Below are 22,488 nucleotides of genomic sequence, written 5' to 3' on the forward strand. Positions count from 1 at the left end.
AATGGTACAATTTTTTTTCCTTAGTGCAGTTTTCATTTTCATTTATTAAGAATGGGGTTGAGGGGCCTGCCCTGTGGTGTAGCGGTTAAGTGCGCGCACTCCACTGCTGGCGGCCCAGGTTCGGATCCTGGGCGCGCACCATCACACCGCTTGTCAGGCCATGCTGTGGCCGTGTCCCACATAAAGTGGAGGAAGATGGGTACGGATGTTAGCTCAGGGCCAGTCTTCCTTGGCAAAAAGAGGAGGATTGGCATGGATGTTAGCTCAGGGCTGATCCTCCTCATAAAAAAAAAAAAACACGGGGTTGAAGGGACCTGCACAGCGGTCAAGTGCACGCGCTCCGCTTTGGCGGCCCAGGGTTTGCAGGTTCGGATCCCAGGTGCACACCGATGCACCACTTGTCAAGCCATGCTGTGGTGGCGTCCCATATAAAGTGGAGGAAGATGGGCACAGATGTTAGCCCAGGGCCAATCTTCCTCAGCAAAAAAGAGGAGGATGGGCATCAGATGTTAGCTCAGGGCTGATCTTCCTCACAAAAAGAAGAATGGGATTGAGCATCTTTTTCTATGTTCAAGAGTCATATGTGGTTTTTTTTTTTTTGTGAACTCTCAGTTCATATTCTTTGCCCATTTTTTTTCTGTTAGGTTTTTTTTGGTTTTCTTGAGTTTCGAGTTTTACTTATTAGGCCTGAGGGCCTAAAAGCTCAGTGTGGTAGGAACATAGCATACAAGATGGGCATGGTGAGCAGTGGCTTTCAGTGGAGGGATGGTGACCAGATCATGAAGTGCCCTGTGAAGTCCATTTGGTGTGTATATTGCCTCTTAGTTTATAAACCAATTTAACATGTAGAAATAGATATCCTATTAGGGATTTTTAAGATGTAGTAACTTCGAAAGTAATTATGTATCAGGATCAACAGAGCAATTTAATTTGGAAGGAGGACAGGGGAATATTAGCAATGTTCTATTCTACATAATAAGTAAAAGGTCTTTCTAGCACTCTGGTTTTGATTATGACCACGCCTACTTAGCTATGTAATTAATTTTCAATAGTTATAGGTAGAGTTTTGCCAGGTATTAATTCTCTTTTAAAAGGAAAAATGTTCTTTTCCCTTCATAGAGTAAACCGAGTTTAAGCTGACCGTTGGTTTCCTCATCTTATTTGTGTGAAGCGCTCAGCAGGACTGTTATAAAAGAACAAACTCATTGTGCAAGTAATCTCCAAGAATAAGTGCTTCCCCTTAGGAGCTCTGGTGTCCTACTTCACTCAGAAACACACGAAACAATCACCAGCAGTATACAGTGGAGGGTCAGTTCTTGCTCTTAAGTATTTCAGACTGGGAACTGTAGATACACTTTGTCTGTCAGTCTGTCTGTCTCTTTCTTTCATTTCTCCTCTTCTCTTCTGCTCCTTCCACCTCTTCCTGCCTCTTCTTTGTCTTCCCAGCCTCCACCTCCTCCACCCTAGCTGACTAAAAGGAGAATACTTTCTCGTGGATCACTTTAATTGCTTTTATAAAACAGATTTTGAAAACATGGTTACTCCATGCTGTGCATTACACAGTCCATATAAAGAGCAATGAATGAAATGTAGAAGATAAAATTAATTTATCGACTAGAATTTTTATTTTGTCTTTTATTGATTTTAAGAAATGATTTTTCAAGATGTACCTTAAAGGTGCTTTTAAATTCTCTTATTAAAGCATATTCTATTCTCTGAGTTTTTAGTAGGCATCCAATGATTTGTATTATATAGATAAACTCCCCAGGTATGATTAAGTGTTATGGACATTTAAATTGTTTGAACTTGACTTGTCTTCTAGAGTTCTATGGTAAAGAAATTCCTTCAAAATGCTGTTGGATCCAAAACAATAAAACTTTTTTCCCCTCTTCATGTTCTTAGTGAATTTTTATTTGTATCTGCTTGCGTAGTTGCCTTACTTAGATGTATGAATAGACTCCTCTTACTGTTTTATGCTGCTCCTCTAGTTGACTTTCAAATGGAACAGTTGTGTAAGATAAATGTTCTGTTCTGAGTAGTGTTAATATGAACCATGCCCATCCCTTCTATAATGCCACCATTATACAGAAGCCTGCAGGGTGAAGGGAAGATTGGTTGCTGTGAGAGTCAGCTCTTGCACTCATTATTAATTCTCCCTTTAGTTGCATGTCTCTCACTGATTACAGAAGGCCAAGAGCTGACATGTTCAAGATCTTGGAAATTTTGGAAATAGCCAAACAGCTCCTTTTGAAGCCTGATTATTAGTCTTCTTAGAAATATCATGAGGCAACCTCAAGGCCATGTAATACTTCTTTATTTTGTTTTTAGATATTGTCTCCATTATTTTTGATCAAGAGGCAAAGAGCCACTAATGAGGCATTCTAATTTCCTTAAATTTACAGTCTCTGGAGTCAGTTTGTCTGGATTTCTAATCCTGGCCCACCCTCTTACTGTGTGATTTTAGGCAAGTTACTTTTTCTTTCTAAGCCTTAGATTCCCCCTCTGTAAAGTTGGAGTCAAAATGAACCCACCTCAAATTGGGAGGATTAAATAAAAAAAAAAAAAGAACATAACAACGTGCCTGGCTGATTGCTGGATGCATAATATGTACTCAATAATGTTAGCTATTATCATTATTTTAAATCAGATTTTTATTATTTTAGATTTAAAAGTAATTTGTGTACATAAAGAAATAGTTTGGAAAGTAAATGCGTTTCAATTAAAACAATTAACAGTTTGTTTCTCTGTCCTCACACTCAAAGTGGGTGGTGTGTCAATGACCATGATTTTCTTGGTTCGGTGAGTACAAAAGCTTTTAGCACTGGGGAGAAAAGTCACTTAGAAAATCTATCAAATCACTGTTTTGTGATGGATCATAGCAGGAAAATAGTTTATGTTCTCTATTTTATTATTTATGTATTTATTTTTAATTTTTGGTTTCCTTTTTTTTTTTTTCTTTTGTGAGGAAGATCAGCCCTGAGCTAACATCCGTGCTAATCCTCCTGTTTTTGCTGAGGCAGACCGGCTCTGAGCTAACATCTATTGCCAATCCTCCTCCTTTTTTTTCCCCCAAAGTCCCAGCAGATAGTTGTATGTCATAGTTGCACATCCTTCTAGTTGCTGTATGTGGGACGCGGCCTCAGCATGGCCTGAGAAGCGGTGCATCGGTGCGCGCCCAGGATCTGAACCCGGGCCGCCGGTAGCGGAGCACGTGCACTTAACCACTAAGCCATGGGGCCGGCCCTATGTTCTCCCTTTAAAGTGAAAGAACACTATTGATTCTGAGCTTTTTGGAGAAGGAAATGTAAAAAAAATTAAAAAGGCTTGGTTAGTTTTCTTGCATGAAAAAGGCAATACATTCTTTTAAAAATTCAAACAATACATGTGGATGTAAGTTAAATATTAATGTGTCCTTTCTCAGGATTAAACTTTATAAGATTATAAAAGTAATGTTTATGCAAGTTTAAAAAAAGAAAAGAGGAAGAAAGGAAAGGTGCATGTGAACGGAGGACAACTGAACCTTCGTCTCACTTCCAGGGGCAGACACCTCAGTTTCATGTGTCTGCTCTGAGAAATTTTCTTTGCTTAGAACAGAATTTCTTTTTTTCTCTTTTTCCTTTTTAAAACACAAATGAAATACAGGACTTACTCTTCTGTAGCTTTCTTTGCTTCCCCTGATGATAAATTAGCACTTACAGTTGTATCTTGCTTTTTTAACAGCTAAATGGTATTTTAGTCTCATAATTTATGTAAGCAATCTCCTTATAATGGATATGTAGGCTTTCCAGGTTTTTTGCTTTGTCGGTAATCTTCAATGAGAATTTTAAAATTTATACGTGTGTGTGTGTGTGTATATATGTACATATATGTGTGTGTGTGTATAAATGTGTGTTTGTGTGGTGCCAGTATCCTACAAGTATGTGTAGGAGAAATTCTGATGCACGTTTAAATTTTTGATAACTGTTCCCACATTGCATTCCAAAGAGTTTCATCAGTGTAGACTGAGGCCAACCAAGTAAGAGGTTGCCAGTTTCCCTATTCCTTTGGTAGCACTAGATACTATCATGCTTTTTAATATTTTCTAATTTGGTATGAGAATATAGGATCTCATTTCATTTTGCATTTAAAAAATTCAGTGAGATCAATGTATACCAGGATGAATTCCTAATAGATCAAAGCTCTAAATGTAAAACCTTATGTGTATTAGAAAAAAACATGAGTGAATTCCTTAGTAATCTGGGAGTGCAGGAAACTTTCTAATTATGACTCAAAATCCAGAAGCAATAAGAGAAGAGATTGATAAATTTGGTATCCTAGAAATAAAAAAGTATGAAGAAACTCTATAAAAGAGTAAAATGGCAAACTGGGAAAAAATATTGTAACTTCTATCATAGACAAAGGATTAACATCCTCTGTGTGTGTGTATTTGTGTGTATTAGTAAATTAAAACTTGAGATGAAAATGACTATTTAGCACTTTTACATAGAAAAATAGGCAAAATATGTGAACAGACAGAAAACAGAAAAAAAAAAAACCCCTGCAAATGGCTCTTAAACATATGAAAAGATGAGTAACTCATTCATAATAAGAGAAATGCCCATTAAAACCTCACTGGCATCCTGTTTCTCACCAGATGGGCAAAAGTACAAAGGTTTGATAGCACACCCCGTAGGCGATGCCATGGATAAACAGACAGTCTCGTGTATTGCTCATGGCAGTGCAAAGTGGCACAGCCCTTATGGAGGGGAATTTGACAGTATGTAATGGAATTGTCTAAGAATTTATCCTTTGACCCAACAATCCCACTTCTTTGGACTTGATTCCAAAGGTAACCTGGGAAAAACACAAGATGATATGTGCACAGTGCTATTCATTGCAGCACTATTTGTAATGAATTACGATGGTTTCATTTGAAGTTCCCTTCCAAGGTAGAGAATGTACACACAGACATCCGTATGTCCTCTTAGTTCTTCATGTCATTTAACCTTAGTTTCTGTTCTTATTGAAATACCATTGAAGGTGCTACAGTATTTAATTTTGGTTTTGCTTTCATTGTGGTAATTCTGTTTTGGTGTATAAGTCCTTTTAGGCAGCAAGGTAGTCGGAATAGCATCAAGCACTTTAGGCACTTATGAATTCATTTCAGTAAACATGATGGGTTTGGGTTATTTGCTGCATTGCTAGTGAGTTTATTATAGTATATAACAATATTTAATCAAATTGGTGAGAGGAAAGAAAAGGCTCACTTTGAGGTAAATCATTAACTTTTTCAAGGAAGACAAATAGTATTTTTTAATAACTTCTCAAGCTGAAGAACATTCAGTGTATGATAATACATGTGCCTGAAAAATATTAACAAAAGAGTCCTAAAAGAGGCAATTAATTTCATATTCACAGGTAAAATTAGGCTAGTTTCACTTTAGTTTTTGGAAGTTATTAAATACTCTCAAATATTGCAAATAAAGGGAGAAAATGCTTATCCTCTTTATTTTGTAAATGAAAAGATATAGCACAGGTTATACATTTTTATATTTATTTCTCACGAATATTTCCATATTATAGCAGTTAGCTACTATAATGTGACTGCCTGTTGACTTGACTCTATCCACTGCCCCCTCTGCCCTCGGCCAGCAGGCTCTGTGCCATCTGAGTGAGCACTTGGATATTTTTGAGTGATTAAATGTGATACTTACTTTTCTTTTTCATATTCATTTTTTTAATAGAAAATGCATCAGACGCAGATTTATGGCTCCTGAATAGTTGTACTGTGAAAAACCCAGCTGAAGACCACTTTAGAAACTCAATTAAGTAAGTGGAAGTTGATTTTTTCATATTTTTTATATGCAAAATAAGAATTTCAGGAAATTAGCTTTTAAAATATTCCTAATAATGTAAAATATTTAGTATGTATCAAAAAAAGTATGAGTTGGACTTTTAAGATTACTGTTTTGAATTTATCTGATAAAGAATGAAGCTTTAATGTGGACTTTTCTTGTAGGTGATTTGAGTTTTTGTGAAGTTAGCTAATAGATGATTTGAATATTTGTTAAGGATTAACTATGTACCCTTCTCAGGGAATCCAGTTCATTCTTTTTGAAACTAGTGGTGGAAGCAGTCCTTACCTCTTCTCTCTTCCCTGCATGTTGGCATCGTTCTATGCTGATAATGCCTGGCCTTCAAGGGAATTACAGTTGGTTGGAGGAGAATGGCATATAACTCCTTGCTTTGTTTCCTCAAGTGAAAGAAATATCCTTTTTCCGCGTGTGCTCTGAGTCATATCCCACTCACCTTCTTAGAAACCTCATTCTACAAGTTATTTCCTCCTTCTCCTATATTTTCAACCTCTCCAACCCCATTGATGCCTTTTCATTGGTATTTAAACATGCTCAGGTCTAATCAGCCCCATGTACCCCTTTTAGCTGTTTTCCTGTTTTTCTTCTTGCCTTCCCAGCCAGACTTCTTAAGATTCTTCACTTCCTAACTTCACTCTCAAACTCATCCCCGCCCTCCCCAATTGGTTTTATTGTGAAGTATATCATACATACATAAGAGTTTATGAAACATGTACAGTTTAAATAATAATAATAAACTTAATACCTGTATATCCACCACCCAGCATAAGAAATATGGCATTGTCAAGACCTTAGAAACCCCCATGTGTCCCACTTTTAGTCAGACCTCCAAGAGGTAATCTTTACCCTGACTTGTGTGAGTCATTCTCATTAGTTTTGTCCTGTTTTAAATTTTATTTGTTGGACTTATACTGTTTGTATTCTGAGATTTGCTTCTTTTCCTCAGCATTATGCTTTTAGATTTATCCATGTTGATGGATGTAAAATGACTCTGGCCAATCGTAGTATTTCATTGAATAAATTTGTCAATTTATCCATTTTTGTTATTGATGGAGTTCTGAGTTTTCCCGGTGTTTTGCTTTCATGAATACTGCTGCTATGGAAATTTTGAACATGTTTTCTGGTGCACATGTACAAGAGTTATTTTAGGATGTGTACCTAGGAGTTGAATTATTGAGTCACAGGTGTGTGCATATTCAAACTTTAGTAGGTAATACCAAACTCTTTTACCAAATGGGTATACCAGTCAGTGTTCACTCCCACCAGTAATGGATGTGTGTAGTAGTTGTTCTCCATTTTTGCCAATACTTGATATGGTCAGACTTCTAAATTTTTGCCAATCTGGTGGTGGAGATAGTATCTCACTGTGGTTTTAATTTGCATTTCCATGATTACTAATGATGTTGAGCATCTTTTTATATGTTTATTGGCCCTTTGGATTTTGCTTTTTTGTGAAATGATCCTTTATTTTTTCCTGTTGAGTTGACTTTTTTTTTTTTTGGTGAGGGAGGTTGGCCCTGAGCTAACATCTGTTGCCAATCTTACTCTTTTTGCTTGAGGAAGATTGTCCCTGAGCTAACACCCATGCCAGTCTTCCTCTGTTTTGTATGTGGGATGTCGCCACAGCATGCCTTGATGAGTAGTTGGTAGGTCCGTGCCCAGGATCTGAACCCGCAAACTCCGGGCCGCCAAAGCGGAGTGCGCGAACTTAACCACTGTGGCACCAGGCCAGCCCCCGAGTTGTTTTTCTTTTTATTATTTATTTGTGGGAACACATTATATGTATTCTATATACTAATCCTTACATGTTACATATGTTGTGAATACCAATTTTGGCTTATCTCTTCACTTTCTTTAATGGTATCTTATGATGCAGAGAAATTCTGGTTTAAAATTTATCACTCTTTTCTTTTGGGTCTGTCCTCTTATTGTTTAAGAAACCTTTCCTTACCTTCAAGTTAAGATATTCTCCAATATTTTCTTCTGAAAGTTTCATGGTTTTTACTTTTTACATTTAGATTTATAATCTGTTTGCATTTGAGTTGATTTCTTTTGTAAGGTATTAGGAAAGGAGGTCCCAATTTATTTTAAATTAAAAAAAAATTTATTTTTTTTCCACGTAGACACTGAATTTTTCCACTATTTATTGTTTTGTTTTTGTTTTTGAAAAAATCTATCCTTTCTCCTTTTATCTGTGTATTACCTGCTCTGTCATATGTTCAGTGTCCGTAGATGTTTGGCTCTGTCCCTGGGCTCTCTGCTTGGTTCCATTGATCTATTTCTTTATTCTGCTGCTTAGTCTACACAGTCATAATTAGTATAGATTTATATTGTCTAGATATTTGAAAGTGCTAATGCCTTTTTGTTCTTCTTTAAGAGTGTCTTGGCTTTTCTTTGCCCTTTGCCCTTCCGTATAAATTGAATATCAGGTTTTAAGTTCAACAAGGAATACTGTTGTGATTTTGATTGTTGTTACATTGAATCTCTTGATGACTTTGAGGGGAGAATTGATATCTTTAAATTTTGAGTTTTCCATTTCATGAAGAAGGTATTTAGGTCTTCTTTGACCTTCTAAGGATTTATAATTTCTTCATATAGCTCCTGTGCATCTTTTAGATTTTCTTCCTAGCAATGTTGGTACTAAATTGTTCCAACATCGTTTATTTAAAAAAACAACAACAACAACAACAAAAACCTGTCCTTTCTCGTTTTACCTGTGCATTATTTTTTACCTTTGTACTATTGTAAATTGTAAATTTTTAAAAAATTGATTTTCTATGTTTACTCTCTTGGTTTCAGAGAATTAATTCTTGCAGCAGTGTGAAGGATGGTTAGGTGTAAGGAAGAGCATAGATCAGGAGTCCATTTAGGACAGAATTGCAGTAGTCCAGGTACTGATGGCCTCATCTTAAGTGGAGGCGTTCAGAATTGGAAGGAAGGAGTTGGCTTGAGAAGGAAGAATTCTTTACACTTTCAACATTATTGAATATGACTCCCTCTGACTAGAATGAGATAGAGAATTCCAGAAAGGGAGTTCAGTTAGAAGGACGACATATTTTGGTTTTGAACATGCTATGTTTGAATTCACAGCTAAGTATTGTAATAAAGTAATGGATAATATTTGATCTTTATCGATCATTTTCTGTGTGGCAGACACTGTTCGAAGTGCTTTACATCAGTTGATATTATCTAGCTTAATTCTTGCAGTCTGTCAGTGAGTTGTAGACTCCAGGTTTATTCCTGTTTTACAGATGAAGCAATATCTGTTTTACAGGTGAAGTTGTCTAAGGCTCAGTTCATAAATGGTGGAGGTAGGATTTTAACCTAGGCAGTCTGACTAGAATCTGTATGTTAACCATTTTATTACTATGCTTCCCAGATAAAGATGTCAGGTGAGCAGATGTAGAATTGAGGCAGATATCAAAGAGACCAACACTAGAGATAAAGATTTTATATTGTTTGCGTAGAAGTGATAGTTAAATGTGATGGCATCCTCAACTCAGAAATTATAGAAGGAACAGAGAAGAGTTCTTACCTGAACTGTGATGGGAGGCAGAGGAGGGTGGTAGTGATATGGGATGGAACAGGGGAGTTAGAGTCATGTTTAGGAGCAGAAGGAAGAATTAAACCAAGAGCAGAGAATGATATTTACCAGATGCTGCTCATTTTCAAAGAATGCTTTTTATTTTATGAGAAGTCTGTCATGTTCCCAGGTTATCTTTTTTTCCCCTATAGGAAAGGTAAGTAAGATATAAAGATATTTTAGTGCTACTGATACTCCCTAAGTAGAGAGCCCAGAGAACTTAGTTCCTGTAATTAGCAATTTTATAGTATAATTAATGGATATGCTTCTAGACTGTTTATAAAAGTTTATTTAAAAATTCAAATATAACTTGTGTAGTGGGTTTTGTTATAAATATAAACTGTGTTGTGAATGTGGTTCAGAGTGATGATATGGTGTTTGATTGATTAAGTGAGGTAATCACATAAGGAAAGTTTGTCATGTTAACACTACAAAGCTAGTGGTAGCAAGAACAGGCACTATTCTGCTTGATTGAAAGAAAATTTAAAAACAATATTGTAGGTGATTATTTTTTTTAACGGCCTTGAAGGCTTTTGATAATCGTAACTAGTTCTTGTTAACATAACACCTAAGCTAACATTTGTTTTATTTCCAGAAAAAATATAATCCTGTAAAAGACACAGTAACAATGAACACTGAGAAAAGGTCAAATTCAAGTGATATAATACATGTAAAGTTTTTCAGGGATAGATTACCTACTCTTGTCAAGCATTTTACTTTATGTAGATGCTTTCCCCCTTGTCATCACCAAATCCTAAAAGAAAAACAAAGATAGACAGTTCATAAACTTTATTATACTTAGACATTTGTCTTCTCTCTTCCTCGTGCTGCAGCCTTTCCTTTCAGCCTCCTCTCTCGCGTGTATTTTTCTTTTTCATGATAGTGAGGCAACATTTAAATTCAAGGAGAGTCTGATAGGGTGTTCCTTTCTCCTTATTCTGTTGCACCCAGTCCCTTATGCTCACATTCAGAGATTTATAAGGACCTATTTTTTTCTCACCTGGACCCCCTACAAATAATGATTGCTTCGCTTTGCCACTCATTCCTGTGTGTTGGTCATCATTTCTGATCCTCTGCTTTTGTTTCTCTTTTAGTGTATTCTGGGTACTTAATAGTTGTTTGTCTTTAATTGCTTATCACCTCATTTTCTCTCTCTTCAGCCACCAGGCAGTAGACCATCTTGTTTTAATACTAAAGAAAGTTTACTCCGAGCAATTTACTGTCTTCCATGTGATTAATACAATCTCATTGGTTAAGATCCATAAATTGTGAATTCGTGACAAGACAGCCATGGACTGATTTTTTTTTTTTCTTTTTGGTATTTGTCTTGATGGTGGTGGTGGTGGTGGTCAAAAGTATGAGTTTTGCAACTTCATAGTGTGAACAATGTTGGGAGAAGTATTATTTAACCTTCGCCAGAGAGAATATTGGCTTAAAATTATTTGGAAATCTTCATTTTATAAACTAGTGCTGATAATAAATCATTCTATCTTTAAGTAGTTCTTTAATCTAGTCAAAGTAATACACCCACTATGAAAATGCATATGTATATTAACCTGTAGGCTGTACTGCTCAGTACTTTATACTGGCTTTCTGCTAGTTGATCTATTTACTAAGGTTTTACAGTGTTTGTTTTATTGCTGTTCAGATTGATAAAAGAGTAGGTGTTTTAGGTAGCAAAAATAGAGTTAAGAATGAGGTTTTTTTTGGCTGCCTTTTGAACTTTGAAATCTTAAATGCTATTGCCTTTACTAATTTTGAAAAAATCGCTAATGAGCCCCACATTTTGTGATGGCAGCCTATTGGGTGCATACTCTTTCCTCTCGAGCATTTATTTGGCAGTTGCCCTGTCTGTTTTATCCATTATACCAATTTGATTTAGATGATATGGCCTTTAACTTGAGGGGTTCTTGAGTAAACAAAAAAGATCAAAAGTTTCAAAAAAATAAAATTTGCTCTTAAGAGAGTATCAAATAAGAAAACTCCTTGGTTAATGCTTTATAGAAATGTGGGATCTTTTCCATGCCACCTAAAGGAGGTCATTCAGAGGCTGGTGAAAATAAACACATCTTGTGTGTTCTGTATAAATGACAGAAATAATAGCCAGCTTGCTTTGATCATGGACTGTCAACCTCTATTTGACCTTGTGCATTATTAACCCAAATGGGCACTGCGGTTTAGCCATACTGATAGTAGACAGACAAGAGTCACTAGTTCTTTGAACCACCTTTGCCTGTAGAAATAAGTGGTAATGTTGAAGGGATGGTTTAGATATCTGAGTGAAATTACTTGAAAGAACAATTGGAAATATAAGGAGACTTGGCCAAAGAAAAAAAGTGTGTGTTGAGACAGGGGATACCTGCTTTGTATAATATCTTCTGTCTATAGGAAAACGCCTTATATAGCATTCTGTTGATCAAACATAAATTACTGGATGGTCATTCTTATTATGAAAATATTTTTTGTTTTATGTAGATTTAACTTTGAGTTCTTCATCGTAAATTGAAATTGAGGGAGGTGCCAGAATATTATTTCGATTAAATTTGTAAAATAAATTTGCCTTAAAAAAAGCTGACTTATTAAGAACAGAGAAGTGCTTTCTTTTTCAGTTAGTTATTATCCAGTTTAAAAGAAAAAAAAACCTCGACAGGTTCTATTTTTAACTAGATTTGCTAGTAATCAAGTTATCTTTTTCTTTTTTTAATTAAAAAAATTGGCATTGGAAGATAAAAATAACAGTGGGTTTTAGTTTGGCCTTTTGCAAGAAACAGGTTAGATAACACAAGTTGTTTTGTTAAACTTTTTTTTGTGTGTTTGAGAAAGATTAGCCCTGAGCTAACAAGTGTTGCCAATCCTCTTCTTTTTTGCTGAGGAAGATTGGCCCTGGGCTAGCATCTGTGCCCGCCTTTGTCTACTTGATGTGGGATGCCTGCCACAGCATGGCTTGATGAGTGGTGCGTAGGTCCACGCCCAGGATCCGAACCTGCGAACCCTGGGCTACCAGAAGCAGAGTGTGCGAGCTTAACCACTGTGTCACTTGGCCGGCCCCTAAACTTATTTTTATTTTTTATTTATGTATTTTTGTGAGGAAGATCAGCCCTGAGCTAACATCCAATGCCAGTCCTCCTCTTTTTTGCTGAGGAAGATTGGCCCTGGACTAACATCCGTGCCCATCTTCCTCCACTTTATATGGGATGCCGCCACAGCATGGCTTAACAAGCGGTGCATCGGTGTGCACCCAGGATCCAAACCTGCAAACCTCGGGCCGCTGAAGCGGAGTGTATGCACCTAACCGCTGCGCCACCGGGCCAGCCCCTAAACGAATTTTTTAATACTATAAGTTGTGGATTTTTCTTTGAACAGATATTTTAATTTTAGCTTTTCTGGTTTTATGAAATGGCTTTAGTTCAATATCAGTTTTATGTTATTGTTTAAAATGTCAGTAGCAGATACAGTGAATCCTTGTATGCTTTTACCAGTCATAGTCTCATTGTTTCAGCTATCTGTGCCCACCGAAAAGTTTCTCTCTAAATGGAAAGTTAGTTCAAAATATCATACTGTTTGACTTAATATGTATTATCGATCAGGTATTGTCTAATGCAATTGTTTTTCTCTAAACAGTGCTATGCTTAATGTGAGTTTACGTTTCCTCCTACCCTTTCTCATCTACTTCCATTGTTTAGATGCTATCTATATGCTGATTACTCCCAAATTTTTGTTTCTGACTCTAGTCTTTTCTTACAAGATCCAGACTTGTATATTCAACTGCTTCCTGGACTTCTCCGTTAGATGACCCATTGACACTTCAAATCATCTTGTCAGAGCCTTTTCATTATCTACCTCACCTTTTCCCCAGCTAGTGTTTCCATTCATATTGCCTATCTTGTTTGGTTGCATAGTCATCTACCAACTAGTCTGAGAGTCTGTTTTGATTTCCTGTTTCCCTCCCCTTCTTTCCCCATCCTCAAGGATTGATTCTACTTCTAAAATACCTTTTCCTTCCTCCCCTTGACCCCATCTTCCTCTTTCCTTTTGCCCAATGTTATTAGTGTTTTATTGTTTATGTGGTAATAAATATTCCTCTTGAAACCTGCAGTGAACCACTATGTTCTCATGTTTCATCAAATTACCACGAACTAGACACATTTCTTTTGAATTTAATCCTGTCTCTCCGTTCCTATTGCTAATGTCTTTGTTATGCTCCTTATCTCTTGCTCTTAATATTGCAGTAGAATTTTAGCTTGTTCTCAGCTTTCTTTCTGTTCCAATTCATGCTTTCCTCTCCTTCACATCCTATAACAGTTCCTTTTCAGTTATACGATAAAGATAGAATTTCTTAGTGTAACAAAGTTTTTTTTAAAAAAATCTGTTCTTTGCCTACCTCTCTGACCTCTTTTCTTGATACTCCTCTATAGAATTTTACTTCTCCCGTAAATTATGATTTTCTCAACGTATAATATGTTTGTATATGTTCTTCCTTTTCCCTGGAATATGCTCTCCCTTCCCCCCAAATGCATGCATGTGTGCATGTGCATGCACGTGTACACACACACGCGCGCACACACACACACACACACACACACACACACCATGTAATCCTGCCTGGCAACCTATTCATCTTTTGGAACCCATATCCAAGGTAATATCATCTATAAGGTCATCTCTATTCTAACTCCCACCTCTTACCTCCAAGGTCCACAGAGGTAATCACCCTCTGTTCTGTGCTATTTCTTTATCCCATACAAACGTCTATTGTTGCATATTACATTTTATTATTTGTTTACATATTTGGCTCTCTACTAGATTGTGAGTCTTGAGGTCAGATTATTGACCTCAAGAAAATCTTTTTTTATGGAGTCTTTGACCCTCTTACTCTATCGTGTAATGATTTTCCTGTCCCTTGTCCTAAATGAGGTAAGAGGTTGAGTTTGTCGTCAGTGGTCCACAGTTTCTCTGCAGAGGGGAGTGGTAAAGGGGTAAGACTTCTCTCTTCATGAAGTAGTCACTTGGTGGTGCTAGCAGAAGCTCAGCTGTGAATGGCAGGACCCTGTTTTTCCTGCCAAACTAAGTGAGCTGGGCCAGCTTCAGGACCCTGGCCACTGGATTAATTGAAGCATCTCGAGTCAGAGGGTCGGAAAGGTGTAGATAAAAACCTGGTAATGTTTGGCCTTGAGTTGGACACATAATTGTAATTACTCTGTACATATTTGTACTTTTAGGTTGAACTGATTTTTCTTTTTTTGGGAAGAGAGTTTATATCATTCTGCTGTCCATGCATCAGCAAGTCATTGTTAATGTATTATTTTACGTTAAGTATATTATAAATTATATAACTATATTAATATCATAGCACTTACCTTACATTCCAATATCGAATTGTCCATTTTTGATGAATGAGAAAAAAACATCAGATATACCACCAAAGTGGGGAAAAAATAACATGGCTGTTTTAGGGGAAGAAGTAGAAGTGTTGGAAAAGTTAACTATCATATAGGATCTTTGTGAGGAGACAAACAGTAAGATCTGTGCAGACAATGATGTTGTCTCGCTGTTTACTGAGGGGTCCTTGGTCTGTAAAACAGGGCCTGGTAAACAACTGGCACTGAGTTATTCATTGAATTGAAAGCTGATTTGATGAAGACCAAATTTCTCTGGATAAGTTGCTGTTTATGTATTAGGTCTTCTTAGTGTCTACCATATGTGAATTTGTATTATTTAAGTCTTAAGTCATGGTTCTGTTTAGTCTACTTTCTGTTGTTGCTAGGGCTTTGTATTGTTTTTTTCCCCGTCAGCTAGTCTGGGGTTAATAATGGTATTGGAGGAATATGCTTTCTGGAAACATAAATGAAGAGCTCTCTGTTGATTCCTGAAGTGAGGGCTGAGAGTTACATAATTCAGAGCAGATTTTGACCAATTTCCTATTATAGGCTTTGGTTGCTTGTCTCCTAACTATGGAAAAACAAGGAGATGAGTGGGAGTGCAGGGAGATTATTATGTGACATACTCCAGTGAGAAATTTGATTGGAAATAAAGGAGAAAGTATATTTAATGTTGAATTCCTGGTTGATCTAAAAAAAAAAATGAGGGAATAGTTAAATTTACAGTTGAAAGATTATTTAATTTGCAAATCAGGAAGAGAAAAAGCAGTTCAGATGTTGTAAGTCATTTTAAAATGCAAAACTGAGTTTTGTAGTTATCTAAAATCTTTTTGGAGAATAGTATTTTGCATATTTCATGATTACTGTTCCATCAACAGTTGCTTTGTTTTTGCCGTTTTAAGCAAGAGAGTAGGTGAAAGAGGTCAGTGTATTATGTACTGGCAACAGCTGGCTGATAGCATTGAATACTTACGTAATTAAATATATGTGTTGGCTGTTGTCCTAACAACTCTGTAGGTGGAGGCCCCAGAAAGCATGCAGAAACTTGCTTTAGCAGGATTAAAGAAGAAATCAACATGATCTAAGCCTGTGTTTTCAGCCAAGAGTGATTTCCTATTGTTTTGGTTGAAAGACATTCTACTTATTCTTGGTGTGTGTGTTTATACAACAGCAGAGAAAAAAAGACTCTTGTGTTTTTTTCCTCCCCTTATTGTATGCTCTAAGAGTGGAAAACATAATCTTTCTTAATTTTTAGTTACTCAGTAGTGTTGTTTAATAACTGGTAATAAATGAAATAAAAACATGACCTTTAAACTCATAGGACATGATACTAAAATATTAAATATTAACTGTTTCTATTTCTTACTTAGGGTTGCACTTAGGTTTAGGTGTCCTCTGGGCCATATTAAAAAAGTTACTTCGATTTTAGACTACATTAAGGCATGATTGTCTATGATTATGGAAAATTGGATGGGGTAGAAGTAAAAGATAAATAAAATCCACAGGTAAAATGCACTTCTGCTTTTAGCTAATAGTTTTACCTGTGGATGCAAATCCTACTGAAAGTACCCTATGTTTACCTCTATTACTGTTTTTATAGTTCAAGGACTGAGGCCAGTCCTTAACACACCTTTGAGCACAGGCTTTGATGACTGAATGGCACATTTGTGGGTATTAGAAAAAGATGCCAATCCTTGTAGACACAATCTGGCTTGGCTGTGTGTGGCTGCCTTGTATAAATAACCCTGTATTTTAATCATCTTTTTATCTGTCTGTACCCCATTTCAAAGTTCCTTGGGGGCAGCGCTATGTCTTTGTCTATATCCCAGCACCTAGTACAGTGGATGACAATGATAGTTGAATGGATGAATGAACCAACTCATATGTTTGCTTTCTGTATATCTTTATCCTCCTGGCCCCCTTCACTCGCTTCATCTGTCAGAACAAGTGTCTTCCTCTATAGCTTTTCATAGAACTTTTTCTGTATTTCTCTTTCCTGTTAGATTGCATTACTTAGAAATTAAGTTCGGCTACATTTAGAAAACCCAAAAGGTAGAGGCTTAAATAAGATGGGGGATTTACTTTTCTTTATATAATGCAAAGTCCATAGTTAGGAAGTTGCTGGCTTTGGTTTACCAATTCAAGGACATGAGGGCTAAGTCTCCGCAGTTTTATTGATTTTTTTTTTTTTTTATGAGGAAGATCAGCCCTGAGTTAACATTGATGGTGATCCTCCTCTTTTTTGCTGAGGAAGATTGGCCCTGAGCTAACATCTGTGCCCATCTTCCTCTACTTTATATGGGACGCGGCCACAGTGTGGGGTGACAAGCGGTGCATCAGTGCGTGCCCGGGATCTGAACCCGCGAGCCCTGGGCCACCGCGGTGGAGCACGCACACTTAACAGCTTGCGCCACTGGGCTGGCCCCTGATCTTTCCATTGTGCTGTAAAATGGTTGCTGTTCTCCAGCCATCATATGTACTTTCCCAAAAGGAGGAAGTACCAACGTAGACAGTGCCAGCTGACGTTGCCCCTCCTTTAAAGGAGCTTTATAGGAGCTGTATAGGAAGTCCCACTCAAAGTCCTGTGTTTGATATGGTTGGAACCATATCACATGACTACCTCTATTTGTAGGGGAGGCTAGGAAATGTATTGTATTTTCATTTGTTTTAGACTGGTCACATTGTCGTTCCCAACAGAATTGGAATTCTGTAGTAAGGAAGGAAAGGAGAATGCTCACTGGGGCCTAATTTGATGTCTGTGCTACAGGTTGTAGTCTTTGGGGCAAGATATGTATTGTATTTATCTTTTTCATTTATCAAGACCAGTGTATTAGATGAGATCCTCAACATACTTGTGAACAAATGACCCTTCTTTCTCCTGTTTACTGTATTCAGAATGTTTAAGAAACAACGTAGTTGACATTTGAGAACTTTTGTTCTTTCTGGTTACCCTGAGCTATCTTTGATGAAGTAATAACAACAAATACACAGGAGAAGCTCATGGTTTAAATGTTACACAAACAAATAATAAAAAAGAATAATTGGGATTTTCACATACTTTCCACTGTTAAGATCTGCAATGATTGTATTTGAAATGGAATCTATAAGGAAAGTATGTAGATACATTCAGTTTTGTGAGACTGTAATTATAAACCTGGTTTAGAAACTAGAAATTTTAAAAGACTTGAGATAGAAAACAAAAGCAGAGTTTAAAATTAATTATCTTAACCAATTGGAAGACATGTTGAGACTTCAATTTATTCTATAATTAAATGTTAGAAAACAGTATTTTATATAATTCTAAATAGTTTGTTTTAGCTGAGAACAGTGCTTCTTTTCACTAAGATGGAAATTTAGTGTTTTACATTTAACTTGAAAAAAAAATGGAGAATTAGATGTAACCAGTGAAAATCTAACCAATGGGAAGAGTCCTAATAAAACTCGCTGTAGATTTTCTGATTTTCTGTGGGTTGGTACCATTGGATATTATTAGAGGAAAGTGAAAGATATCAGGTTATCCTGGAATGAAACCTGAACATTCTGCAACAGTGTCTTTTTCTGGCCCTGCAGAGATACGCTACTGAACCATTGTTATGAACTACCCAGACATACTTATGTTCTAATGGCCCATTCTTTAGTGTTTTTCTTATTTTGGTGAGTGTGTATGTGTTTGTGTGTGTGCATGCACATGTCTGCTCATCTCAATATAGATGCATTAGGAAAGAAACTGACAGAATCACACGATAGAAACTGTTTTGGGAAAAATACAAATTAAGGTGTATGTCAAGGATCTTTTTTACAAAATGTTTTAGAAATCAACAGCTCATCCTTTGTGCCAGCCAGTGATGTGCTTTCTAGCTCATAAATTTCTTTTTTATTTTTTAAGAGGGATCAGATGAGCAAGTTTATGGTAAAACTAAAAAGTTTAATTTGATGTTTTCCTTAATTGCCTGTCAATATTTCATGATAGTTACTGAAGAGAAAAACTTGTTTTTCTTTGAATGAAAAAATGTTTTGAGTCAACTTTTTGAAAAGTTTTTTGGTTATCCGTAGTTGAAACATTGATTAATTTACTGTTTTGATGGTTTTACTGTTTTAATAAATAACAAAGATTTTGGTGTCATTGATCATTTAAATTTAAAAATGGTAATTAAAGGGCCGGCCCAGTGGCATAGTGGTTAAGTTCACGCTCTCCGCCTCGGCGGCCCGGGGTTCTCGGGTTCGGATCCCAGGCATGGACGTACGTACCGCTTATCAAGCCATGCTGTGGCAGGCATCCCACATGTAAAGTAGAGGAAGATGGGCATGGATGTTGACTCAGGGCTGATCTTCCTCAGCAAAAAGAGGAGGATTGGCAACGGATGTTAGCTCAGGGCTAATCTTCCTCACCAAAAAAAACCCCAAAAAACAAAAAACCCATGATAACAGAAGTGATGGATATTCCATTGAACAAGTCCTGTGCACATGGTACCTTGAGTATATGTTTCTGATCCACTTATTGCTGTGATGCTGAAAGCTATGCCCCCAGTATTTCAAATACCAGCAGGGTCACCCATGGTGGACAGGTTTCAGCAGAGCTTCCAGATTAAGACAGACTAGGAAGAGGATGTGACCACCCACTTCCAACAGAATTGGCCATGAAACCATGACCAGCAGCAGCATATCGTCTGATATAGTGTCAGAAGATGAGAGGATGGTGCAAAAAAGACCAGGCAGGGTTCCACTCTGCTGTGCACAGAATTGCTGGGAGTCGAAATTGACTCGATGGCAGTAACAACAACATTGTACCACTTACTAAATAACTTTGGGCAACTGTTAGAGCCTTAGAACTGGGTGATAGAGGAGAAAACAGATGCAGCTGAGACCCTGGATCTTGGGAAGAAGGTGTACTGTGTAGGAGGGATTAGAAGAGGAGCTTTATCTATAGTCCTAGTGGTGATGGAGAGGAGGGTCAAAGACCTGGAATCCAGGGAGTCTTTTCCTCTCCTGTAGACCTAGGGCAGTATTTCTGAACTTTATCAGGCCCCATGATCCTTTTGTAGAACAGGTGTTTTGCGTTGTACCCTTTATTATTCTGAAATGAACTTCATGGATAATGTAATCTACCTACACACATAATTACAAATAAGACAATGCTCTGAATATAATTAACATAAGAGAAAATAAACAGAAACATTGATAATGTAGTATATACTTGAAAATAAAAATGCTCAGGCACAAGTACACTAGGAGGCTAATGAAATCGTCTATATGTAGAATTATATAGAATGTGAGAGTAGTGAATGCAGTCTCATATGTGTGTAGCCTTAACAGCTTAAATGCCAAGAATGACATTGCCCTAGTGATGCTCCTTTCCAGAATGGATGACAACTCTTGCTAAAATTCTTAATAAAACAAAGTATACTTTTCCCTCCATTTTCACAAAAGTTGGATTCCGGAAACTATTTAAGAAATACATTGTGTTTATATGTAAAATAGAGTTAGATTTTAGGACCAGATATTGTAAATATGTTTTTTATGTACTTGAATATTCAGTGGGACATTCAGAACCCATGCAGGACACGTGGAATTCTTTGTACAGGACAGACGTGTACATTAGAAGACATCTAGCACCTCTGACTTCTGCCCACTAAACGGCAGTTGCATTCTCCAATAGTATCACAACCAAAAAGATGTGGTAGACTTAACCTCCTAATGAGTAAAATTTCTTTATGGCTCGAAACACTCAAAACAAGGTTTTTAAGAAATCTATAGAGATTTTTTAATATATATAATTATCATTGCTTTCTCCGCTGTAAAGTTACTATCTTTCCCTTGGGAATTAAGAAGTATTTTAATACTTTGGAATTATTCAAGTATCCTGTTTCTCATCATGCTTTCACCTGTCTCCCATTAGCTTCTGGTTTACTCTTGTTTTGTACATGCAAGCACAAGTCAAGTTGTGAATTTTCTATTTTTATCATGCCTTTTACATTTATTAATGGGAATTTTACTATGAGGAAAAACTGTTTTTTCTCCCTTATTTATTTATTCACTTATTTATTTGTATCAGTGTAGACTCATGATTATTTATTCTGTGGGCTATAATCCCACAGAATAAATATACAGAATTCTATATGCAGAATCCATGTAAATTTTTGCTTCCCATTGTTTTTTACATAAATGATAGCATATGCTAGATATTCTTTTATTCTTTATTTTTTTGTAATATAGCCTAGAAACTGCATCAGTTGGTAGAGATCATCCCCATTCTTTCTTATGGCTGCATAGTACTCCATTGAGTAGCCATGTCATGGTTTATTCAACTACTTTCCTAAGTGTGAGCATTTAGGTTGTTTTCAATATTTTGCAGTTCCAAATAGTGCTGCAATGAATAAACTTTTCCACATATATTTTTGTGTTGTTGAAGGTGTATCTTCAGGATAAATTTTTAGAGTAGAGATTAGTAGGTTGAAAGGCAAGTGCATACATAGATATTACCAAAATACTCTCTAAAAGGGTGTAGTAATTTGCATTCTTATCAGCAATGTATGAAAATTGCATGTTTCCCCACAGCCTCTCAAACAGAATGTTGTCATTGTCATCCATTATAATTTCACCATTCTGTAGGTGAGAATGATATCTCAGGGTTTCAATTTTCATTTCTCTAATTGTGAGTGAGTTAGAACATCTTTTTATATGTTTGGCTATTTTTATATCTTTTTGTCAATTGATTATGTCCTTTTCTTATTTTTTATTAGTTGTCTCTCTATTTTTATGAGTTTTTTATGTATTACAAATATTTGTCTTTGTCAAATTTACGTAAGTCTAGGGGCTGGCCTGGTGGCGCGAGCAGTTAAGTGTGCATGTTCCGCCACGGCAGCCCGGGGTTCACCGGTTCGGATCCCGGGCGTGCACCAACGCACTGCTTGTCAAGCCATGCTGTGGCAGCGTCCCATATAAAGTGGAGGAACATGGGCACAGATGTCAGCCCAGGGCCGGTCTTCCTCAGCAAAAAAAGAGGAGGATTGGCAGATGTTAGCACAGGGCTGATCTTCCTCACACACACAAAAAAATTTATGTAGGTCTAATTTGGGCTTCCCATTTTATTACACAGGTCTGTTTGTTTATTTATGTTCCATCCACTCTGTTTTTATGGAAGTTTTATTTATGAGTTGATGTCTGCTAGGGCTAATCTCTCCTTGTGGTTTTTCTTTTTTAGTGTTTTTCTGGCTATTCTTGCCTGCTAGTTTTTTCCAATGAACTTTAATATCATCATTCTAACTCCGTGAAAAAATTAGTTGGTATTTTTATTGGTTGATTAAAAATTAACTCATCATAAATTAACTTGGGGAGAACTGACATTTTTATGATATTGATTCATCCTATCCAAGAATAGAAGATGGCTCTACATTTATTCAGATCTGCTTTTGTTTCTTTCGGGAGTGTTTTAACCTTTTGTCCAATATAGATTTTGATATATCTTGTTAAATTTATTCCTACAAATTTAGGTTTTTTGTTGCAATTTTAAATGTTTTCTCTACCTCTGATAGAGGTTTTCTCTATAATTTTATCTTTGAATTGGTTATTGTTTGTGTATATAAAGGCTATTATTTCTTCATGTTTATTTTATATTTTGTTAACCTACTGAATTTTTTTTTTAATAATTTTATTTATTTATTTATTTTTTCCCCCA

The 22,488-nt window shown here is 36.4% G+C and overlaps 1 protein-coding gene across 5 annotated transcripts in view; it reads left to right on the forward strand.

Moving 5' to 3' along the window:
- CDKAL1 (CDKAL1 threonylcarbamoyladenosine tRNA methylthiotransferase) overlaps positions 1-22,488 on the forward strand; it is a 657,675-nt gene that overhangs the window by 82,549 nt on the left and 552,638 nt on the right. For all 5 annotated transcript variants that reach the window (XM_087438080.1, XM_014788718.2, XM_087438079.1 and 2 more), the window contains one exon: positions 5,724-5,808. In XM_087438080.1, the coding sequence (XP_087294206.1) occupies positions 5,724-5,808 (85 nt within the window). The remainder of the gene's footprint in view (positions 1-5,723; positions 5,809-22,488) is intronic.

Source organism: Ceratotherium simum, chromosome 13 (assembly GCF_057802395.1).
Source record: "Ceratotherium simum simum isolate JZ-2026a chromosome 13, ASM5780239v1, whole genome shotgun sequence".
NCBI classification, from domain to species: Eukaryota; Metazoa; Chordata; class Mammalia; order Perissodactyla; family Rhinocerotidae; genus Ceratotherium; species Ceratotherium simum.